General features: G+C 35.4%; 1 protein-coding gene across 33 annotated transcripts in view; it reads left to right on the forward strand.

The window, feature by feature from the left end:
• The window catches only part of CEP128 (centrosomal protein 128), a 143,361-nt gene that overhangs the window by 63,413 nt on the left and 62,931 nt on the right, over positions 1 to 17,017 (forward strand). For 13 of the 33 annotated variants that reach the window (XR_007509164.1, XR_007509165.1, XM_049825586.1 and 10 more), the window contains 4 exons: positions 3,067 to 3,231; positions 7,818 to 7,994; positions 11,246 to 11,305; positions 12,924 to 13,116. Coding sequence is in view for 22 of the 33 variants with exons in the window: in XM_049825586.1 (XP_049681543.1) it covers positions 3,067 to 3,231; positions 7,818 to 7,994; positions 11,246 to 11,305; positions 12,924 to 13,116 (595 nt within the window). In the remaining 11 variants the exon portion in view is untranslated. Of the gene's footprint in view, positions 1 to 3,066; positions 3,232 to 7,817; positions 7,995 to 9,011; positions 11,306 to 12,923; positions 13,121 to 15,776; positions 15,834 to 15,950; positions 16,485 to 17,017 lie in introns of those variants that run through there. The other 20 variants (XR_007509162.1, XR_007509163.1, XM_049825598.1 and 17 more) reach the window with 12 other exon arrangements.

A 17,017-nucleotide genomic window follows, 5' to 3' on the forward strand; every position in this document is an offset into this window, starting at 1 on the left:
ATTCTACCAATTTAACCATAAAAAGCTATAAAATCCTTAATCAAAGCTTAAGTGATACATGATCTACTTCATCATAAGTAATATATGCATGTTTATTTCCTTTCTCTTCTCACAAATATGCAACTAGTTAAAGCATATTTTCCACATTTTTGCAGTTATGAGTGGACGTTACTTAGAAAAGGATGGTTAGTTATTTAATATATCATTCATGATATATAATTGACAATAATTCTTAAGCACTTCTTAACACAGAAAGCATTTAATGAAGATAGCAATAAAAAAAATCTTGATGGTTGTTAGTGGAAGGATCATTAAAATAAAAATATTTTGCAGTGCTTAACATTGGGGACTTCATTTGTAATGTGTCTAGCATTATTTAAATGATCTGAGCTGATTGTGACTAAGTGTTCCTCTTCTATGGAAAGGTCTGTCTTACAGTAAGGGCCTTGATATTGGTACTGATTCTTGTACATAAACAGAATATTTTAAAATTCACTTCCTTCTTTCATTTACAGTGCTATGACTTTCCCAGAATCCTTAATATAGGTACACTTATTTATTTGTTTTTACAGCTTTGTGTCTCTGAAACAGAGAAGAGCAGAGGGCTTGAGGGAGATGAACTTTGTAAGATATTAGGGTAGGCAACTTTTTTTAGAAGTAAAGGAAATTATAATGCACAACAGTCTCTTGATTCAAGGACTGTAAGTGCAACAAAACAGATAATCATATTCATCTGCAGGAAGATCTGATGAGAACATGTCATCATGCAGGTGAATTGGCTACTTTTTGTCTGAACTCATCATTACATTGCAATTGGGTTTCACTTTTACAGACATACTTCCAAATTAAGGTAAACTTAGCATGCATTTTATCAAATTGTATTTAAATATTGTGGGTTTAGGGTAGAATTTAAGGAAATCCAACAGAAAGGGGTTTTTTACATATTATCCCTTTTTTTTTTTCTCTCCACACTGGTAAGTTTTTGTGCCCAGTAATCAATTGTCTTTTACAGTAGTAATCTTGACCTTATTATTCCTCAGCCTTGTCCAACCTTTGTAACTTTTGGGAAAGAATATACATAACCCTGTCCAAAGGCTGTTAAAGTCTTAAAAATAAAGGTCATTTGGGAGAGACATGGGGAGTAAAAGGATACATAACACCTTTATTAGGACCCAAAGCCTTAAACTTAGCTAAAGAAGGAGTTTTGATGAGTTACCTTCTGGAAATCAAGTATGCAGAGCGCTGCCCTGTGTTTACAGTACCAACTGCTGCTTATTGTGTAAAAAGAAATGACTTTTGATACTTGTTCTTCCCTCTCTTGCCTCCTCTGTATGGTACTTTCTGCTTCACTCTGGTCTGCCTTTTTGTAGTGCTGCACTGGGTTGAAAAATTATGAGGCAGTTAAGGATTTTTTTGGGGGTAGTAGGGGAGGTACTATAGGAATTTTGTATGTTGCAGTAGAACTGGAGAAGAACATAGACTTTTGTATGGGATACCAGTGTTGAGAAGGATCTTACTGTCTCAGTACTGAGATTCTGGTGCTTAAGCTTCTAATGCTATTTCTGCTAGAACATCCTAAAGGATTCCCAACCAATGTCTCTACAATGTCTTTTTAAAATTATTTAAAATAATAAACTAGGCATAGGAAATTAGGTGGCTTGCTTAGTGGTCCCCTATCAGCTGTGTTCAGAAGCTCTGAATCTGTCCTCTTAATTTTACTACATGCCCTCATTTGCTTTAAAAACATCCTTGTTCTCTTAGAATAATGGAATACAAAATGTCCTCATCTGCCTGACAGCACTCTCAAGTATTAATCTTAATGTAAGATTACACAGAGATATGTATCTATATGTATAAAAGTGTGTATATGTGCGTATTTCTTTTTGAATTGTTTTCTATACATATACCAAATGGGTGTAGTTCTTATTTTCCTGAAGATTAACGGATGTGGAGGATGGGTTCAATCCAGATCAATTAAATTATGGTCACTTCTGCCTTGTCCATACTGGAAATTAATAAAAATTAACTTTCTCTATTGTGTCTCAAAGGTAATAGAAGTGAGGAATTTGGTTCTTGGATTGTCTCCATCTGTGTAGACATTATAATACAATTACCTTTAGTAGGAACTGAAAAGTTGATTTTATAAGCATATGCACAGAAAATGTTTTGGGCATTGCAGACTTGTCTTTGCATCCATAGGTGTTTGTGGACTTACGACACCAAAGTTCTTATTTTGTACTCTGTTAGCTCTGATGTCTAAATTAACTTGTAAAACTTCTCTTCTTACCCTTCTTCCCCATAAAAGTTTAATTTATAGTGTAACTGGGAGAATAGAATTTTTGCTTTTCCTCAGAAAGTAATTTACTCTGCAGGTTTATCTTTGCGTGTAACTGCATCCCACAGTTTGTCTAATATGAAGCTGGTTTTGAGTCATATGTGTGTAATTTCCTTAATTTGTGTATTTTTTTGCATTTTCTAGATATTCCAGAGAATTTCTCAAATCTGTCAGTTTCAGTCAGTTGTCTTTTCCACTGGAAACCAATATATTTTATTCATTCACCTATTTAGGGCTTTCAAGGCCCTTAAACGTTTTCTTCATTTTTCTCTGCAATGTCTCCATGAATAGCATTAAACCCACACAATTTAGAAATTTAAAATACCAAATCTTTGCAGTTATTTCCTTGCAGATATAAGTTTAGTATTAGGTCCTGAAATTAAATGATAGTTTTAGACTTTCTGATTCCAAATTACTCCAGTAATGGAAAAGTTACATAAATACTGGGCTTCTTAAGGTGATGCAAGCTGATGAGTATAGCAGAGCTGAAATGCAGAATCTGAGACTTCTGTTTACTGCTTTTAAAACACTGTATGGTTCTACAACTCTGTGATGCATGTTTTCCATGTTTTTTCAGATAAGTGACTGCACTTGATATAAACTAAGTGTAAAAAATTAAATAGAATTATCCTTCCATAATAGTTTTCCATGGATTTAAAACTCTACAGTCTGGGAATGTTTTAAAATTACCCATAAAGTGACTTTGTAATCTATCTTCCCATTACCATCAGATGGAACTTTTAGAAGAGAAAAACATAGTCAAGACTCAATGTCGACAACTGGAGAAGATAAAAATGGAGTGTGATAAATTGACAGAAGAATTAACCCAAAATGAAGAAGAAAATATAAAACTCAGGCGGAAATGTGAATTTGTAAAACAAGAACTGGAGAAAAAGGTAAACTTACGTGGTTTTAACCATGATTCGTCAGTCTCTCTGCTGATAAATACCTAAAATAAGTGGTGAATTATAGAAATAGATAGTAAACTTAAAATACAGAAAATGCACATACGTATTAAAGAATATACACAGTCATGCTGTAGTACACAGTTTCTATACAAATCAAAGAAGGCAAAAGTGCTTTGGCTGAGTCATGAATTGTATCCCCGCCCAAAGATTTGCTAATACTATTTAGGAGTAGAAATAGAAGTCTTGTTGCCTGCCCTATTTCTAATATAGGTAACTAACAATTGTTTAACCAAACACTTCTAAGTTTTTTCACATTTTCTTGAAGTTGTGGTGCAGTTATGAATAATTTAGAGCTAATTAGAAGTAGATAAGCAATGTAAGCATGGTAAAAGAAATTCTAAATAACTTGATAAAAATTATTTTATACTTGACTATTTAAAACATGGCAAGTTTTTAAGGAAGTTCACATCCTTTCTTGTACTGGCATTGTATTTCTGAAGATGGACGCTGCCTGCCAGCCATTCTTGTTGCCTAGTGTTCCGGTTATTAATATTTACTACCAGATATTAATTTGCAGTCTCACAACCTGGAGTTGTCAGCCTTTCTTTTCAAAAATCTAGTGATAAATGCAGAGTTGCTGAAGAATTTTATTTTGTAACTCCTCTTTCTGCTGTCTTGAGTTCTACTTTTTTTCCATGACTGGTTCCACAGTATTGCTTTTAAATGTTTTTCTTAACATGAATGTATTTTACATTGTGCTTGTTTTATATCTTAAATTTCTCTTCCTGCAACATTGTGATTTCAGTTAAGTATTTCTATACATTGATGAAGTTTACCTTCTCCAGTGTAAAGCACATACCTGTCAGTATTTGATTAATTCATATTAAGACAACATTGAAAATGAGTGTCTCTAATCTTTGGCAAATTTGATTTCCTAGATTAAAATTCAAGAAAACAAAAAAAAAATTGTCCATCCTGCAGGAAAAAGCTTATAAATTTTTCATTATATCCTTGTTTTTTAAAAACTGATATTTTAGCTTCCAGCTGGAAGGTTCTTGCTCTCCTATGTCAATTTAGTAATTTCTCATCCTTGTGAAAAGAAATTTTTTGATATAGGCATTTATATTAATATGGTACAAGAGTTTTGTTCATTCATTTCACATGGACTGATGAATCCTCATCAGATAATTCTTCATTAGCTCAATAGTTTCAAACTATTTAAATACGAGAAGAGGATCATGGTTATTGTAGATCCTTCATGGCTTTTCAGGTTTTTCAATTTAATTTTCAACCCCTATTTTTTTTGTTAGAAATGAAGTGCACAACATCACTTAGATGTCAAACTTAAAATCTAATGAGATTATTTTCAGTCTAGGTAAAGTGGTTGTTTAGAAATGCTATTAGGTACTTTTGTCATACTGCTTATATTTTCAGCATATACTGACTGTCTGTCAGTATGCTGTGACCAATAGCCCTGAGAGAAAAATGTTGGGGTAGGGTTGGGTTGGGTTATTTTTGAACATATGGAATGAGAAAATCTTAAACCTAGATTTCTCTTAGGTTGTTAAACTAACAGGAAGTGCTTTAAAAGCTCAATTTGTCAGACTAATAAGTAGTACCTCAAATGAAAATTCAAAATGTGTTCTTTCTAGCTTGGGATTTTAGCACTTTAAGATCTATTATTAATGAAATGTGTTTGTAGCAGTGTACATAGTCTTCTGCAGTTAGTTGTAAACTAGCTCTAACCTTCCCTAATATTGGGGAGATAAAGTTTTTAGACTGAGATGATCTTTTATCTCTAAGCTGAAAAGGAATGGAGAAGCTTTTAAGCACACAATCCTGTGGTCTCAACCTTTGAAGGTAAATGCAGATGGAGAGTTCCACTTGATTGCATTAATCAGTTAAGAGAATATTTACTATTGTGGTTTTATTGTGAATTGTCAGAAGCTGTATTAGGATGGGGGAAACAATAGTATTAACTCTTGAGAAAACTCATACTAGCTGTCATATTGTGGTATTACAGAAGCCTGTTGTGTTACAAAATAATTATCTCTTTTCCTTTTCCACACTTTTTATACTTTTAATGTCATTCTATCCTTAGTACAAATACTAATTCAAAGAAACATAGGTATTATAGATAGCTTGGATTTTAATTTTTTTTCATGAAAGGTGAAGGGGCAGAGAATAAGGGTAAAATTTTCTGTTTCTTTTCTTTCCCTTCTGTGCAATTCTGAGTCATTAGTTACTTCATTTCTCCTGTAGGCTCTGCAAGATGAATGTTGAGGAATATTGGCACACTCAGAAAATCAAGCAGATGAAAAATAAAAAATACTGAGTTAGATAGTCTCTTTTAGTCATGGTCTTTGGTAGTGAGCTTTGGCATGTGATGGACTGCATTCAGTGAGTAATGAGATGACATAGAATACTGACACCGGAAGCACATATAATGCAATCTTATTACCTTCAGAATACTGATCTAGATTAGAACTGTTATTTCAACTGCCATATGTGTAGTGCAGAAATACTGGAACTTATGCATATTAAAAATTCTTGTGATTCCTGCCATTTGAAATAGCTACGTCTAAGTATTTTTGTATTAATTAAATGAAAAAATCAGGCTGCTCATCAGGTATGGCTTTTTCATATTTGAAGGTCACCTATATTAAAAAACACCTATTTTGCTAATAGAGGTAACGCCTATACATATATATGTGTACAACCTCCTGAAAGGAGATTGTAGTGAAGTGGGTGTTGGTCTTTTCTCTCATGTAGCAAGTGATAGGACAATAGGAAATGATCTCAAGTTGCAGCAGGGGAGGTTTGGATTGGATATTAGGAAAAATTTCTTCACCAAAAGGATTGTCAAGTATTGGAACAGGCTGCGCAAGGAAGTGGTTGAGTCATCATCGCTGGAGGTATTTAAAAGACGTGTAGATGTGGTGCTGAGGGACATGGTTTAGTGGTGGACTTGGCAGTGCTAGGTTTACGATTGGACTCGATGATTGTAAAGGTCTTTTCCAACCTAAATGATTCTATGATTCCATATGTATCCCGTTCACAGAACTTGTATGTTAGAAATTGGCTAGCTCCACAGTGGTGGCTCATGAGAGCAGTGTATGAAGATTTCCAATAAATACGATTTAAATAGTTGCACTTTGTGATTGCAGAGGTCCATAATTGATAAATTTTTAAAAATGTTATTCTTGCTTTTCTCACCATTCTCCATGCACTTGCACATTGTCCTGGTTTTGACTGGGGTAGAGTTGATTGTTTTCCTAGTATCTGGTGCAATGCTATGTTTTGAGTTCAGTATGTGAAGAATGTTGGTAACACTGAAGTTTTCAGTTGTTGCTAAGTAGTGTTTAGTCTAAAGACAAGGATTTTTCAGCTTCTGATGCCCAGCCAGTGAGAAAGCTTGAGTGGCACAAGAAGTTGGCACAGAACACAGCCAGGACAGCTGACCCAAACTGGCCAAAGGGGTACTCCATACCATGTGACATCATGTCTAACATATAAACTGGGGGCATGGGAATCGCCGCTTGGGGATTAACTGGGTGTCGATCGGTGGGTGGTGAGCAATTGCACTGTGCATCATTTGTATATTTCAATCCTTTTATTATTACTGCTGTAATTTTGTTAGTGTTATCATTATCATTATTAGTGTCTTCTTTTCTGTTCTATTAAACCGTTCTTATCTCAACCCACGAGTTTTACTTCTTTTCCTGATTTTCTCCCCCATCTCACTGGGTGGGGGGAAAGTGAGTGAGCGGCTGCGTGGTGCTTAGTTGCTGGCTGGTGTTAAACCACGACACACATACTGAAACATGCCTGTTAAAGTATTTACCCTTTGCTGCATTACATCCTCCTGATCTCAGCAACAGACAGGTGTGAACCCATTTTCACTTCTCACAAGAGTTTTGTTATATTAGTTACAATGCATAATTCAATATATTGTATAACAAAACTGCTGCCTGATTCAGTTTTATGTTGTGACTCCATCATAAATATAAAGGAAGAGAAACTGAGTTTTAAAAAGATATGTAACATATTTAATGATCTTTCTGACACTGGATGATAACATAAAATGCTTTCCTCAGTGCCAGTCACTGTCCTATGAGATATTCTTTTCCCTTGAGAACACACTTTTCCTTTGAGAACACATTGAATGCCAATACAGGTTTCCTTCAGGGATCTCTTTTTGTGATGACAGGGTTTAGATGCCTGGTTCAGGACAAAAGAAAATATGGGGAGTATTTGTTGTGTGGGCTCTCTTTCTGCTTGTGAAAAAGAGATTTATAATAGAATGCCTGGTTTCAATTCTGAAAATAGGCTCTATGATTGTTGCATTTGGATTTGGTAGGAGTTTCTGAACTGATTTACAGGAGGACAAGGAGAATCAAAAGAGGAACTTATGAGTACTATTAGAAGTTATTATTTTCCATGGCAAGGAACTGAACTCAGTGCATGAGTGAGTGTAGTGTGATTTTAAGATTGAAAGATACATTGCTAATGATGTATGTTGTATTATTAATGCAATAATTTCTCTTTATTTTATTTTTCCTCTTTCTCTTCAGGATAAACGGATCAGCAATGAAGAAGATCATTTGAGAAGGATGAATGAGGCCAGACTGCAGTTTAAGGATCAACTGCATCATTTAGAAATGGAACAGGAATCCATTCTTAACATGATAGGAAGTGAAATTGATGCTGCTTGTGAAATTTTTTCTCGAGACTCCATGGAGAAATTCAAAGTAATTTTAAGTTTTAAGTATGCTGCAGATTTTGTTATTTTCTTGATGAATGTTTGTAGCAGAATTTGTATGCATTGTTGTCACCTATCGCTTAACTGGTATAGATAATTTATGGACAATGGATATTTAGCTGGTACAGATGTACATTTATAGGTATTACAGTCAGATACTATGAAGATCTGCCCATGCATTAGTTGTTACTGCTTGCTTTTACCTTTTTTCTTTTTTTGTGAGAAATATTTCTCGTTTTGTTTGCTTGTGTGAAAGACCCTTACATGAAGCAGAATTTTGAGGTAGGTTTTCCTAGGCTTCCTCCTTAGATGTGGGAAGTCCCCAGGAAAGACCTAAAAGTCTTTTAAAATTGGGAAAAATGAAAGAAAGGTTTTATTAAAAATTCATGTAGGTATTTTGTTTTTTAAGTAGTGAAGTAAATGAAAGTGAAGAGAGGTTATAACCTCCTGTTTCGTGGAGCAGGTCCTTGTATCCAGAAAACTGACTCCCAAGTTCCAGGAAACTTGTAGCTTGCTGTAACTCTTTTTTTTGTTCACTCTTTTACTACTTTTCCTGCAACCCTTTTCTCCTATTAGCTTTTTCCTGAGCATTCTCATTCACTCCCCAGGGACAGAACCCTCTCTTCCTACCTCCAGATGATTCTACATGACTAATCCTCTTAAATCGACATTGTACACAGCTGAGAATAAAGAAAATGGACAGTCCAACTCAGCTTGTCACCTTACTCACTGGCATTATGGGTACTTACATCACAAGTACTTGACCTGGTGGCTTTTTAGCCTTAACTGTAACTCTAGAGTACACTCAGATTACGTCTTTTTTGTCTTGCTGTTTAAACAGAGCATGCTTTCTACTCTATATTTGGTGGTCACTTGACTGGGCTGGGCTGCTTTTGGAATAGAAATTTTTCAGCATTGACACTGAAAACCCATTAAATTTTTAATATTTTTTTTCTTTGGTTTATTTTCTGTTTTAAGTTTATCTCCTCACCTGTTTTGTTTGAAGGTTTGTAAAGAAGTCACTTTGTTTCAGCCTTGTAGTATGGCTGTGCCTTTTTCTCTACTTACCTATGGAGCTGGGATGTTGCAGCACACAAAAATATGAGAATTCTAAGAAAATGTTGTTGACAAACAAGCTTTCTCCTCTGTACACTTACAGATAAGTCTTTTTTTATTAAGTCTTTGTGATCTGCTATAGTTGCCAGATTCTTGATCATCGAACCATGCTTTCTTGGACTTGTTTCCCACCTCCTGCAGAGTTTTTGTCTTCTGGATAAAGTTTTGCTAATCTCTGTTTTCACATTTCTCCTTATTTATCCAGTTTAATTGTTTATCACTGGCAAACTTAAAACAGAGTTGAATCTGAATTTTTGACTAGACAGGTAATGTGAAAACAGACGCTACGCAGTTTTGTGGTGCCTGATCCAAAGTATATTTTTTTAAAAAAACGTAAGAAGTTTCCTTTCTTATATTGTTCCTCTGCCCAGTACTTAAGGTATCGCCAAGGTTTATAAAAGGTTTCAGACAAGTTATTTACTTGAAGAAGTTGCCACTGCAACTGAGGTGAGCAATGAAGAATTTAATGGATAAATACTTGTATTCAGAGAGCTTAACACCAGGCTTAATCTTCCCTGATGAAAAATGTGCTGCATTTTTTTTATAATACCACATACTGGTGTTCTAAGCAAAGAATTCCACATGTATTGTTCAGATTTATTTTTGCAATCAGTCTTTTGTTATAAGAAATCTTATGCTTGCAATAATTATACCAGTCACGTTTAAACTATGAACTGAATGCTGCCTTCTTTGAATGTGGTTGCACAGAATGAGGTTTGCTGCCATGGAAGTCACAACTTTCAGCTACGCGTTGCTTTGTGAAGTCATGGTCAATGTGCCTACTAAAGCATTTCCTTTCACCTGTGTCATTATGTGGTAATAATTTTCATGTAAAAAGTGTATACATAATTAAATGGTGCTGTTTAGGCATCTTTGGTCTCAGTGTAGTTAATAAGGCCCATATAAATACCTCTTAAAGAAATATACTAGTGACAAAAATTATTGGACCAGGACTAAAAGTACATAAAGACTTGCTAAATTGCAAAATGTGGTAAATTAAAAACACACTAACTAACAAACCCCCCACAAAACCTTTAAATTGGAGAAAGGCACAATGCAGTTAATCATGAGATAGGACCACATGAGATAAAGGATGAGCTGGATGTAAGGTTAATAGTTTACTTGATTTTAAATAGGTTTCAGCTGACAGAGCTGTTTTATGAGATTTTTTTCTTCCCTTTGTGTATCAACTCATAAAGTAGGAAAAAAATCTATTATCACTAACATTTAATTAGTAATATAGAAAACATGTATAGAAGTACCTTTAAAACTAGTTTAACATAGTTCAGTTTGAATGCAGAAAAAAAGACATACCACATTTTCTCATTGTATGAAGTATTAATGAAGCGTTCTAGCACAAGTTTATCTTCTTTTTACCCACGTAGTGAAAATTACAATTTTCTTTTTCTGCCTATCAAATATTCAAAGCAAGTGATTTGTCTTTTTTCACGAAAACACTAAGACCATCATCATGGAGTATAATTTAAAGATTTGGGGGATTTCTCCTTTTTTGTTTTTTAATAAGAGATTTATCATGTTGCACATAGCATTTCTGTAGATACACTGATAACAGTTCAATGACTAACAACAAGTGGTTCGGCTGCTTCTGGTTTATGTGCAGCCACTGTTGTTCTGCAGAACGGAGGAAAAAACAGTTGAATGACTTTGATTTTAAGAAATAGTAATTTTAAGGTAGAGTCTGATTGTATTATTTGGAAATATTATGATATTTTCAAAAAAGGACATACAGATTCAAACTGAGAATATGCACCTTGATGCAGAGGTATGTTCTGGGGAAGTTTGAAATTCATCATTGTAGTGATTCTTAGGAGAAAACCACACAGATTCAGAATACAACTTACTATTGTTGCAACTTACTGAAGTCACATAGTTAAACAAAATTTGTATGAGTGACTTTGCATAATTTGCTTTTAAATGTGACTAATTTATGGTTAATTAGTTCTATTAAACCATTTACAGATATGATTTCCAAGCTGGATTTTTAGCAAAGAATATTTATTTGATGAATTTCCAATATGCGGGAGGGACTCTTTCTCCTTTCTGTGACTCTTTTCTCCAATTCCCATTTTTATACCCATTTGTTTCTCTCCTACTATGCCATAGGCAATATCACTTAGACCAACAGTGCTGAATGATCCTCATCGCTGGTTAGCAGAAACAAAGGTAATAGTCAAACCTCCTGAAATTTTACTGAATAAGCTAATATCCAACTTTTATAATCACTCAGTTGAAAGTATGTTTGAAAAGGCACTTAAAGAGGAAAAGGAAAAATACAAAAGCATTCCTTTGGCAATAATTCTGATATTCCCGGACTGTTATTTCAACTGAGGGAATAATTCCCAAATTTTACTATCAACCAAGAATAGCTGTCTATAGCAAAATAAATAGCAGTGCTGTTTTTACAAACAATGCATTGAAGTAACTACACTGATAGCCTTTAGATCTGGGTCAATTATTTTCAGACAAGAAAAACATGAGAACGTAGTCAGCAGGTCAAGTTTCTTTTACAGGGTTATAACAAGGCAAGAAATTATTTTAAGTAAAGCTGTTATTTATTAAATCTAATGGATATTAGGTTGGATTTTTGGAAAATGAACCAGAACCATTTTCCTTCCTGCTTTGTTTGAAGCTTTTGAATCCTATAATGTAGGTGCATACATGCTTGAAAACTTCTTCAAAGTGATGACTGGTAACTTATAACCCTTGCCTTTCATTTTACAGCTTTCCTCCTGCTGCAATGTGTTTATTACACATAAACACATTTCTTATCCAATATCTTTTAAAACGAGTAAGTTTCTCATGATCAAAGTAGATCACGAGAAACTGTAGAAGACATGCTTTTTTTTTTTCCCTTCATGTAAAAAGGTCAAAGCCACAGGAGAACTGACTTAGGGAAAAATTGCACCCATATGCATCTAAGATAATTCAACTTTATTGGTGATGTATGGTCTATGTAAGACTTGTAGACCAAGAAAGACTGCCACTATAGATAGCAGAGATAAGATTGGAATCAAAGGAGAAATGTTATGCAGGAAGTATTTTCTCCATTTAAGAAAGTGACATTGACATATTATTAAAAAGACCTTTCAAAGAGCACCTAATAATCATTTGCATATATTTCTCACCTAAGTTTCTTTATCTGCTAGAGGGAAGTCTAGAATGAATGACTACTTAGAATCCCCCTCTCCCCTTTTTTTCCTTTTGTTTTAAATTGTCCGTGTGAAAGTATTCTCTTTTACCACTTTTACTATATTGACCATGACCTATCTTATATATGAGTTCTCTTTTCTCTTCCTCTGCATGAACCTTAAATATTAACTTTTGCTGACCAGAAAGTATTGATGTCATTTTTTTTAGAATGGATAAATGCTTTAAATTCCATCAACACAGAACAGAGAAAGGTATTCTGAAAGGAAGGAGTATCTCTTGGTGTCTATGTATACGCTAATTCAGTGCAAATTTCCATGCCTACCCTAGCAAACTCATGCTCCTGATTTAAAAAAAAATAAAAAAAGGCAAAAAAAAATAAAAAAAGCTCTGTGTATTGCTTCTACACATACAATTATCAGCCAGAATACAACTGTCTTTTGAGACTCTTTGAAGGTCAACGTATGTCCTCTTAATATATCTGAATGTCCCCTTTTATTATTATTATTATTATTCAGTCCTAGGTACAAATGAGTAATGTGTGACTCCAAAGATAATTTGATTAGTTAACATTTATGTCATCTTATTTTCAGTAGCATTTTTTACTTTTATTGTCCCATTTTTTTCAATGTAGACTAAGCTTCAGTGGCTGTGTGAGGAGGTAAAGGAGCGAGAGAGTAAGGAAAAAAAACTGCGATGCTACTTACTGCAGAGCCGTGAACAGCTCAAGCACTTTACACAGATAAAGGAGGCTGAACATCAATCTCTCTTTAAACAGATAAAAAAGCAAGAAAAACTTTTAGAAGAAGTTCACAGAGAAAAAAGAGGTATGTTGCTGGTTCCATTTTTGTTAACAAAAGGGAGAAAGAATTTTAAAATTCTACTGATTCTAATTCCCATGGCACATTCAGATGTATTTTATCAACCAGTTACTAGACTCTAATTTGCTAACGTGCTAGTGCTAACCAAGAAAACAGTTAGGTTTTTTGTTTATCCTTGCTGACAAAAAAGGCAAATGTAATCAGCTATATTTCAACCCAGTATAGTGGCTGAATAACACATGAGTTTGCAACATGGGCAGTGGATATAGAAGTTATTTTTCAACTGTACCACCCGAGACATTCCATGACCCAGGCAAAGAGGAATTATACAGGAGTCTGAGGCAGCATTGGTAAATGCTGCTTTTATCTGTCAGAAAGAAAGAGCACAAAGCAGTCTCAAGTCCTGTGTAGTTACTCCCTTTTGCTTCAATTGTATGTACAAAGAACTTCGGCAAATTTTCTTTCTTCTGTATTGCAAAATGAAGTAAGATAAGCTTTGGTTCTAATTAAAATGAACGACATTGTATATGGAATACAACATAAGCATAGTTTTCTCTCTCTCTTGGCATGTAATTCTTACTCTGGAGTAGTGCGTGCCAGGCTTGGTGCTAGCATCCATACCATCCATGCTTGTCATAAAGGGGAAATAGTAATCAGATTTTACTGAGCGGTATAAGTGTTCTGGTAGGGATCGACCTCACTGTCCCCAGCCAAGAGCCATTTTTTAGTCTCAGTTCAGGTACTCATAGTTCACTATTTTATAGTTTCTTGAAGATTGACTTTGCGCAGAATGCTTTTAGGAGTAGAGAAACATGCTTTCATCATGAGCTTACTATTTTAGAGTCTCAGGAAGACAGGAAGATCTCAGTCTTTCAATGTTCTGCTTTTCATCTGTGTTCAAGCGCATATATGGTGTTGCTTGTAGCTTAACTAAACATGTTATTTCAATGAAGAGTATTTTTATAGTAAACCCAGAGCATTATAGCAAACTTGGAACATAAACAATTTACAGTGCATCTTTATTTTTATCCTTAAAACCAGATTTTTTTTCTGCTGTCAGAAATCAACACTTTGGTTGTTATAAACAATGTGAGAGTGAATCCTCGTTAAATACAAACTCAGGTGAAATGTAAAATTTTGAAGTGTAGGCTTGGTCTTGGTCAGGAAGAATCTATACATGTTGTTGATTTGAGTTGAGTTCACTAGCTCATATAGTCAGTTCATAATTTATTTGTGAAGTTTTATCTTCAAAGGTGTATCTTATTTACTGACATTACTGCTTTTGGAAGGCAACTCTGCATCTTTACCTTTGTGATGTTCCTTCCTTTAATTTCCAAGAGGGGATTTTTATTAAGTGCTTAGAAAAATACTTAGAAATTGTGCGCTGTATACTGACTCATACGTGATGGATCTGAGCAAAAACATAATTAACAGTTACCAATGCATGCCTTTGATGTGGTCCCCCACAACATCCTATTCTCAAAATTGGAGATATATGGGTTTGATGGATGGACCATTTGGTGGATGTAGAATTGGCTGGATGGTCGCACGTAGCGGTCAGTGGCTCAATGTCCGGATAGAGATCAGTGATGAGTGGTGTCCCTCAGGGTCCTTACTGGGACCAGTACTGTTTAATATTTTCATCAATGACATAGACAGTGGGATCAAGTGCAGATCTGCAGACCCCACCAAGCTGAGTGGTGCTGTTGACACACCTGAGGGATGGGATGCCATCCAGATGGACCTGGACAAGCTCAAGAAGTGGGCCCATGTGAACCTCATGAGGTTCAACGAGGCCAAGCGCAAGGTCCTGCACATGGGTCAGGGCAACTCCCAGTATCAATACAGGCTAGGGGTTGAAGGGATTGAAAGCAGCTCTGCAGAGGACTTGGGGGTACTGGTGTATGAAAAGCTGGACATGAGTCAGCAACACATGCTTACAACCCAGAAAGCCAACCATAGCCTGGGCTGCATGAAAAGAAGCATGACCAGCAGGTCAAGGGAGGTGATTCTGCCCCTCTACTTTGCTCTGGTGAGACCCCCCCCTGGAGTACTGCATCCAGCTCTGGAGCCTTCAGCACAGGAAAGACATGGACCTGTTGGAGCAGGCCACAAAAATGATCAGAGGGATGGAACACCTCTCCTATGAGGACAGGCTGGGAGAGTTGGAATTGTTTAGCCTGGAGAAGAGAAGGCTCTGGGGAGGCCTTATTGTGGCCTGTCAATGCTTAAAGGGGACTTATAAGAAAGATGGGGACAGACATTTTAGTAGAGCCTGTTGTGATATGACGAGGGTAATGGTTTTAAAAAGTGGATAGATTCAGACTAGATACAAGGAAGAAACTTTTTCCAATGAGGGTGGTGAAACACTGGAACAGGTTGCCCAGAGAGGTGTTAGATGCCCAATCCCTAGAAACATTCAAGGTCAGGTTGAACAGGGCTCTGAGCAGCCTGATCTAGTTGAAGATGTCCCTGCTCATTGTGGGGGAGTTGGACTAGATGACCTTTAAAAGTTCCTTCCAACTCAAAACATTCTATGATTCTGTGATATTCCCATAATAGTAATAATTAGTGATAACTTTCTGTCCCCAGGTTTCATTGCCTAAAAGCATAATGGTAGAATAAAAAGCATAATATAGCTAATTTTGAGAATTCTGTATCCACAGGAGCTGGAGACAAAAGTTTGTATATGAGAAGAGAGGAGGGAGGAAATGTCGTATGAGGTTAGTTCTTGGCGCTAAGGCTTAACTTTATCTCAAGACCTGCACTGAATATTTTAAGAATATTATTTCTCCAGTGCATGCACACGTGTGTACGTTTGCTCACATTCTCCCTCTAAGGTACTGTCCCAGCAGAAGAGCAAGTTTCTGAACACATCAGGAAAATGTGGATACAGGTAGAGCTAGAAGGAATGTGATCAAAGGAAAAAGAGATGAAGTCAATGCATGAAGATGATCACTGAGAAAACAGGCTGATTGACACAGGGACCAGGGATCAGAATTTCCATATTGAAATAGATTCTGTGGTTCCACCTCTTTCATATAAAAACCTAAGCCTTGAAAAAATGGAAGGCTATGTGGTGAGGAGATTGTATTTTGACATCTATAAATGGCTGATGCTAACTTGACCTATGGAGGAAAGTTTGTGTGTAGGTAAACCTTGAGAACTATTAACTTGCCTTATGGGTTGATACAGTCTATAAATAGGGCTGACTTGTCATCTGGTTTGCATTGTTTTATGTAAAATGTTAGACTACTATTTGCATACCTCATTGTCTCATGGTATGCTATTTCATTGTATTCTATTACTTCAGTTTCTGAAGGAAGGTGTCACCTCTCGGGTTTTCTTTTCTTCTGTTTTCTTTTAAAATTTTGTTCTGGCCTTTCTTCAGGACTCAGTACTGATAATGATGGGCTGTTTTTTTGTCAGAATAAGTACTCTCTTTAATCATTTTGTTATGTAGTCATTTTGTATTTAGGTGTAGACTCAGATTAGAGTAAAGTTTTAAGTAAGTGTAGTTATAGCTTCTGGTAGCTGACTTTATTATTATTGAAAATGTTTTGTGAAATATTGTAAGAAAAATAAAACAATAGCAAAACAACAACAGCAATAACAAATAAAAGCATTCTTGTAAATATTTTTTAAAACAATGCAGGTTATTTGCTTTACAAGAATAGTAAGATCCTGTCAAGATTTTCTTCCTCCACTTACAAAGAGCGTTGAAAGAGAACATGTTTTGATCTTTCAAGCTTGAATGTTTCTATTGTTATCCTTCATTTGTTTAAAATGATAGTGCCAAGACCCTGATATAATATTAATAGTGGTTTAGTGTTCTTATATTTGAATAATTATCTGCTTAGATGATCTCCCTGAGGCCTTATTTGCCTTTTTTAATTTAGGTGCATAG

Source organism: Accipiter gentilis, chromosome 22, assembly GCF_929443795.1.
Source record: "Accipiter gentilis chromosome 22, bAccGen1.1, whole genome shotgun sequence".
NCBI classification, from domain to species: domain Eukaryota; kingdom Metazoa; phylum Chordata; class Aves; order Accipitriformes; family Accipitridae; genus Astur; species Astur gentilis.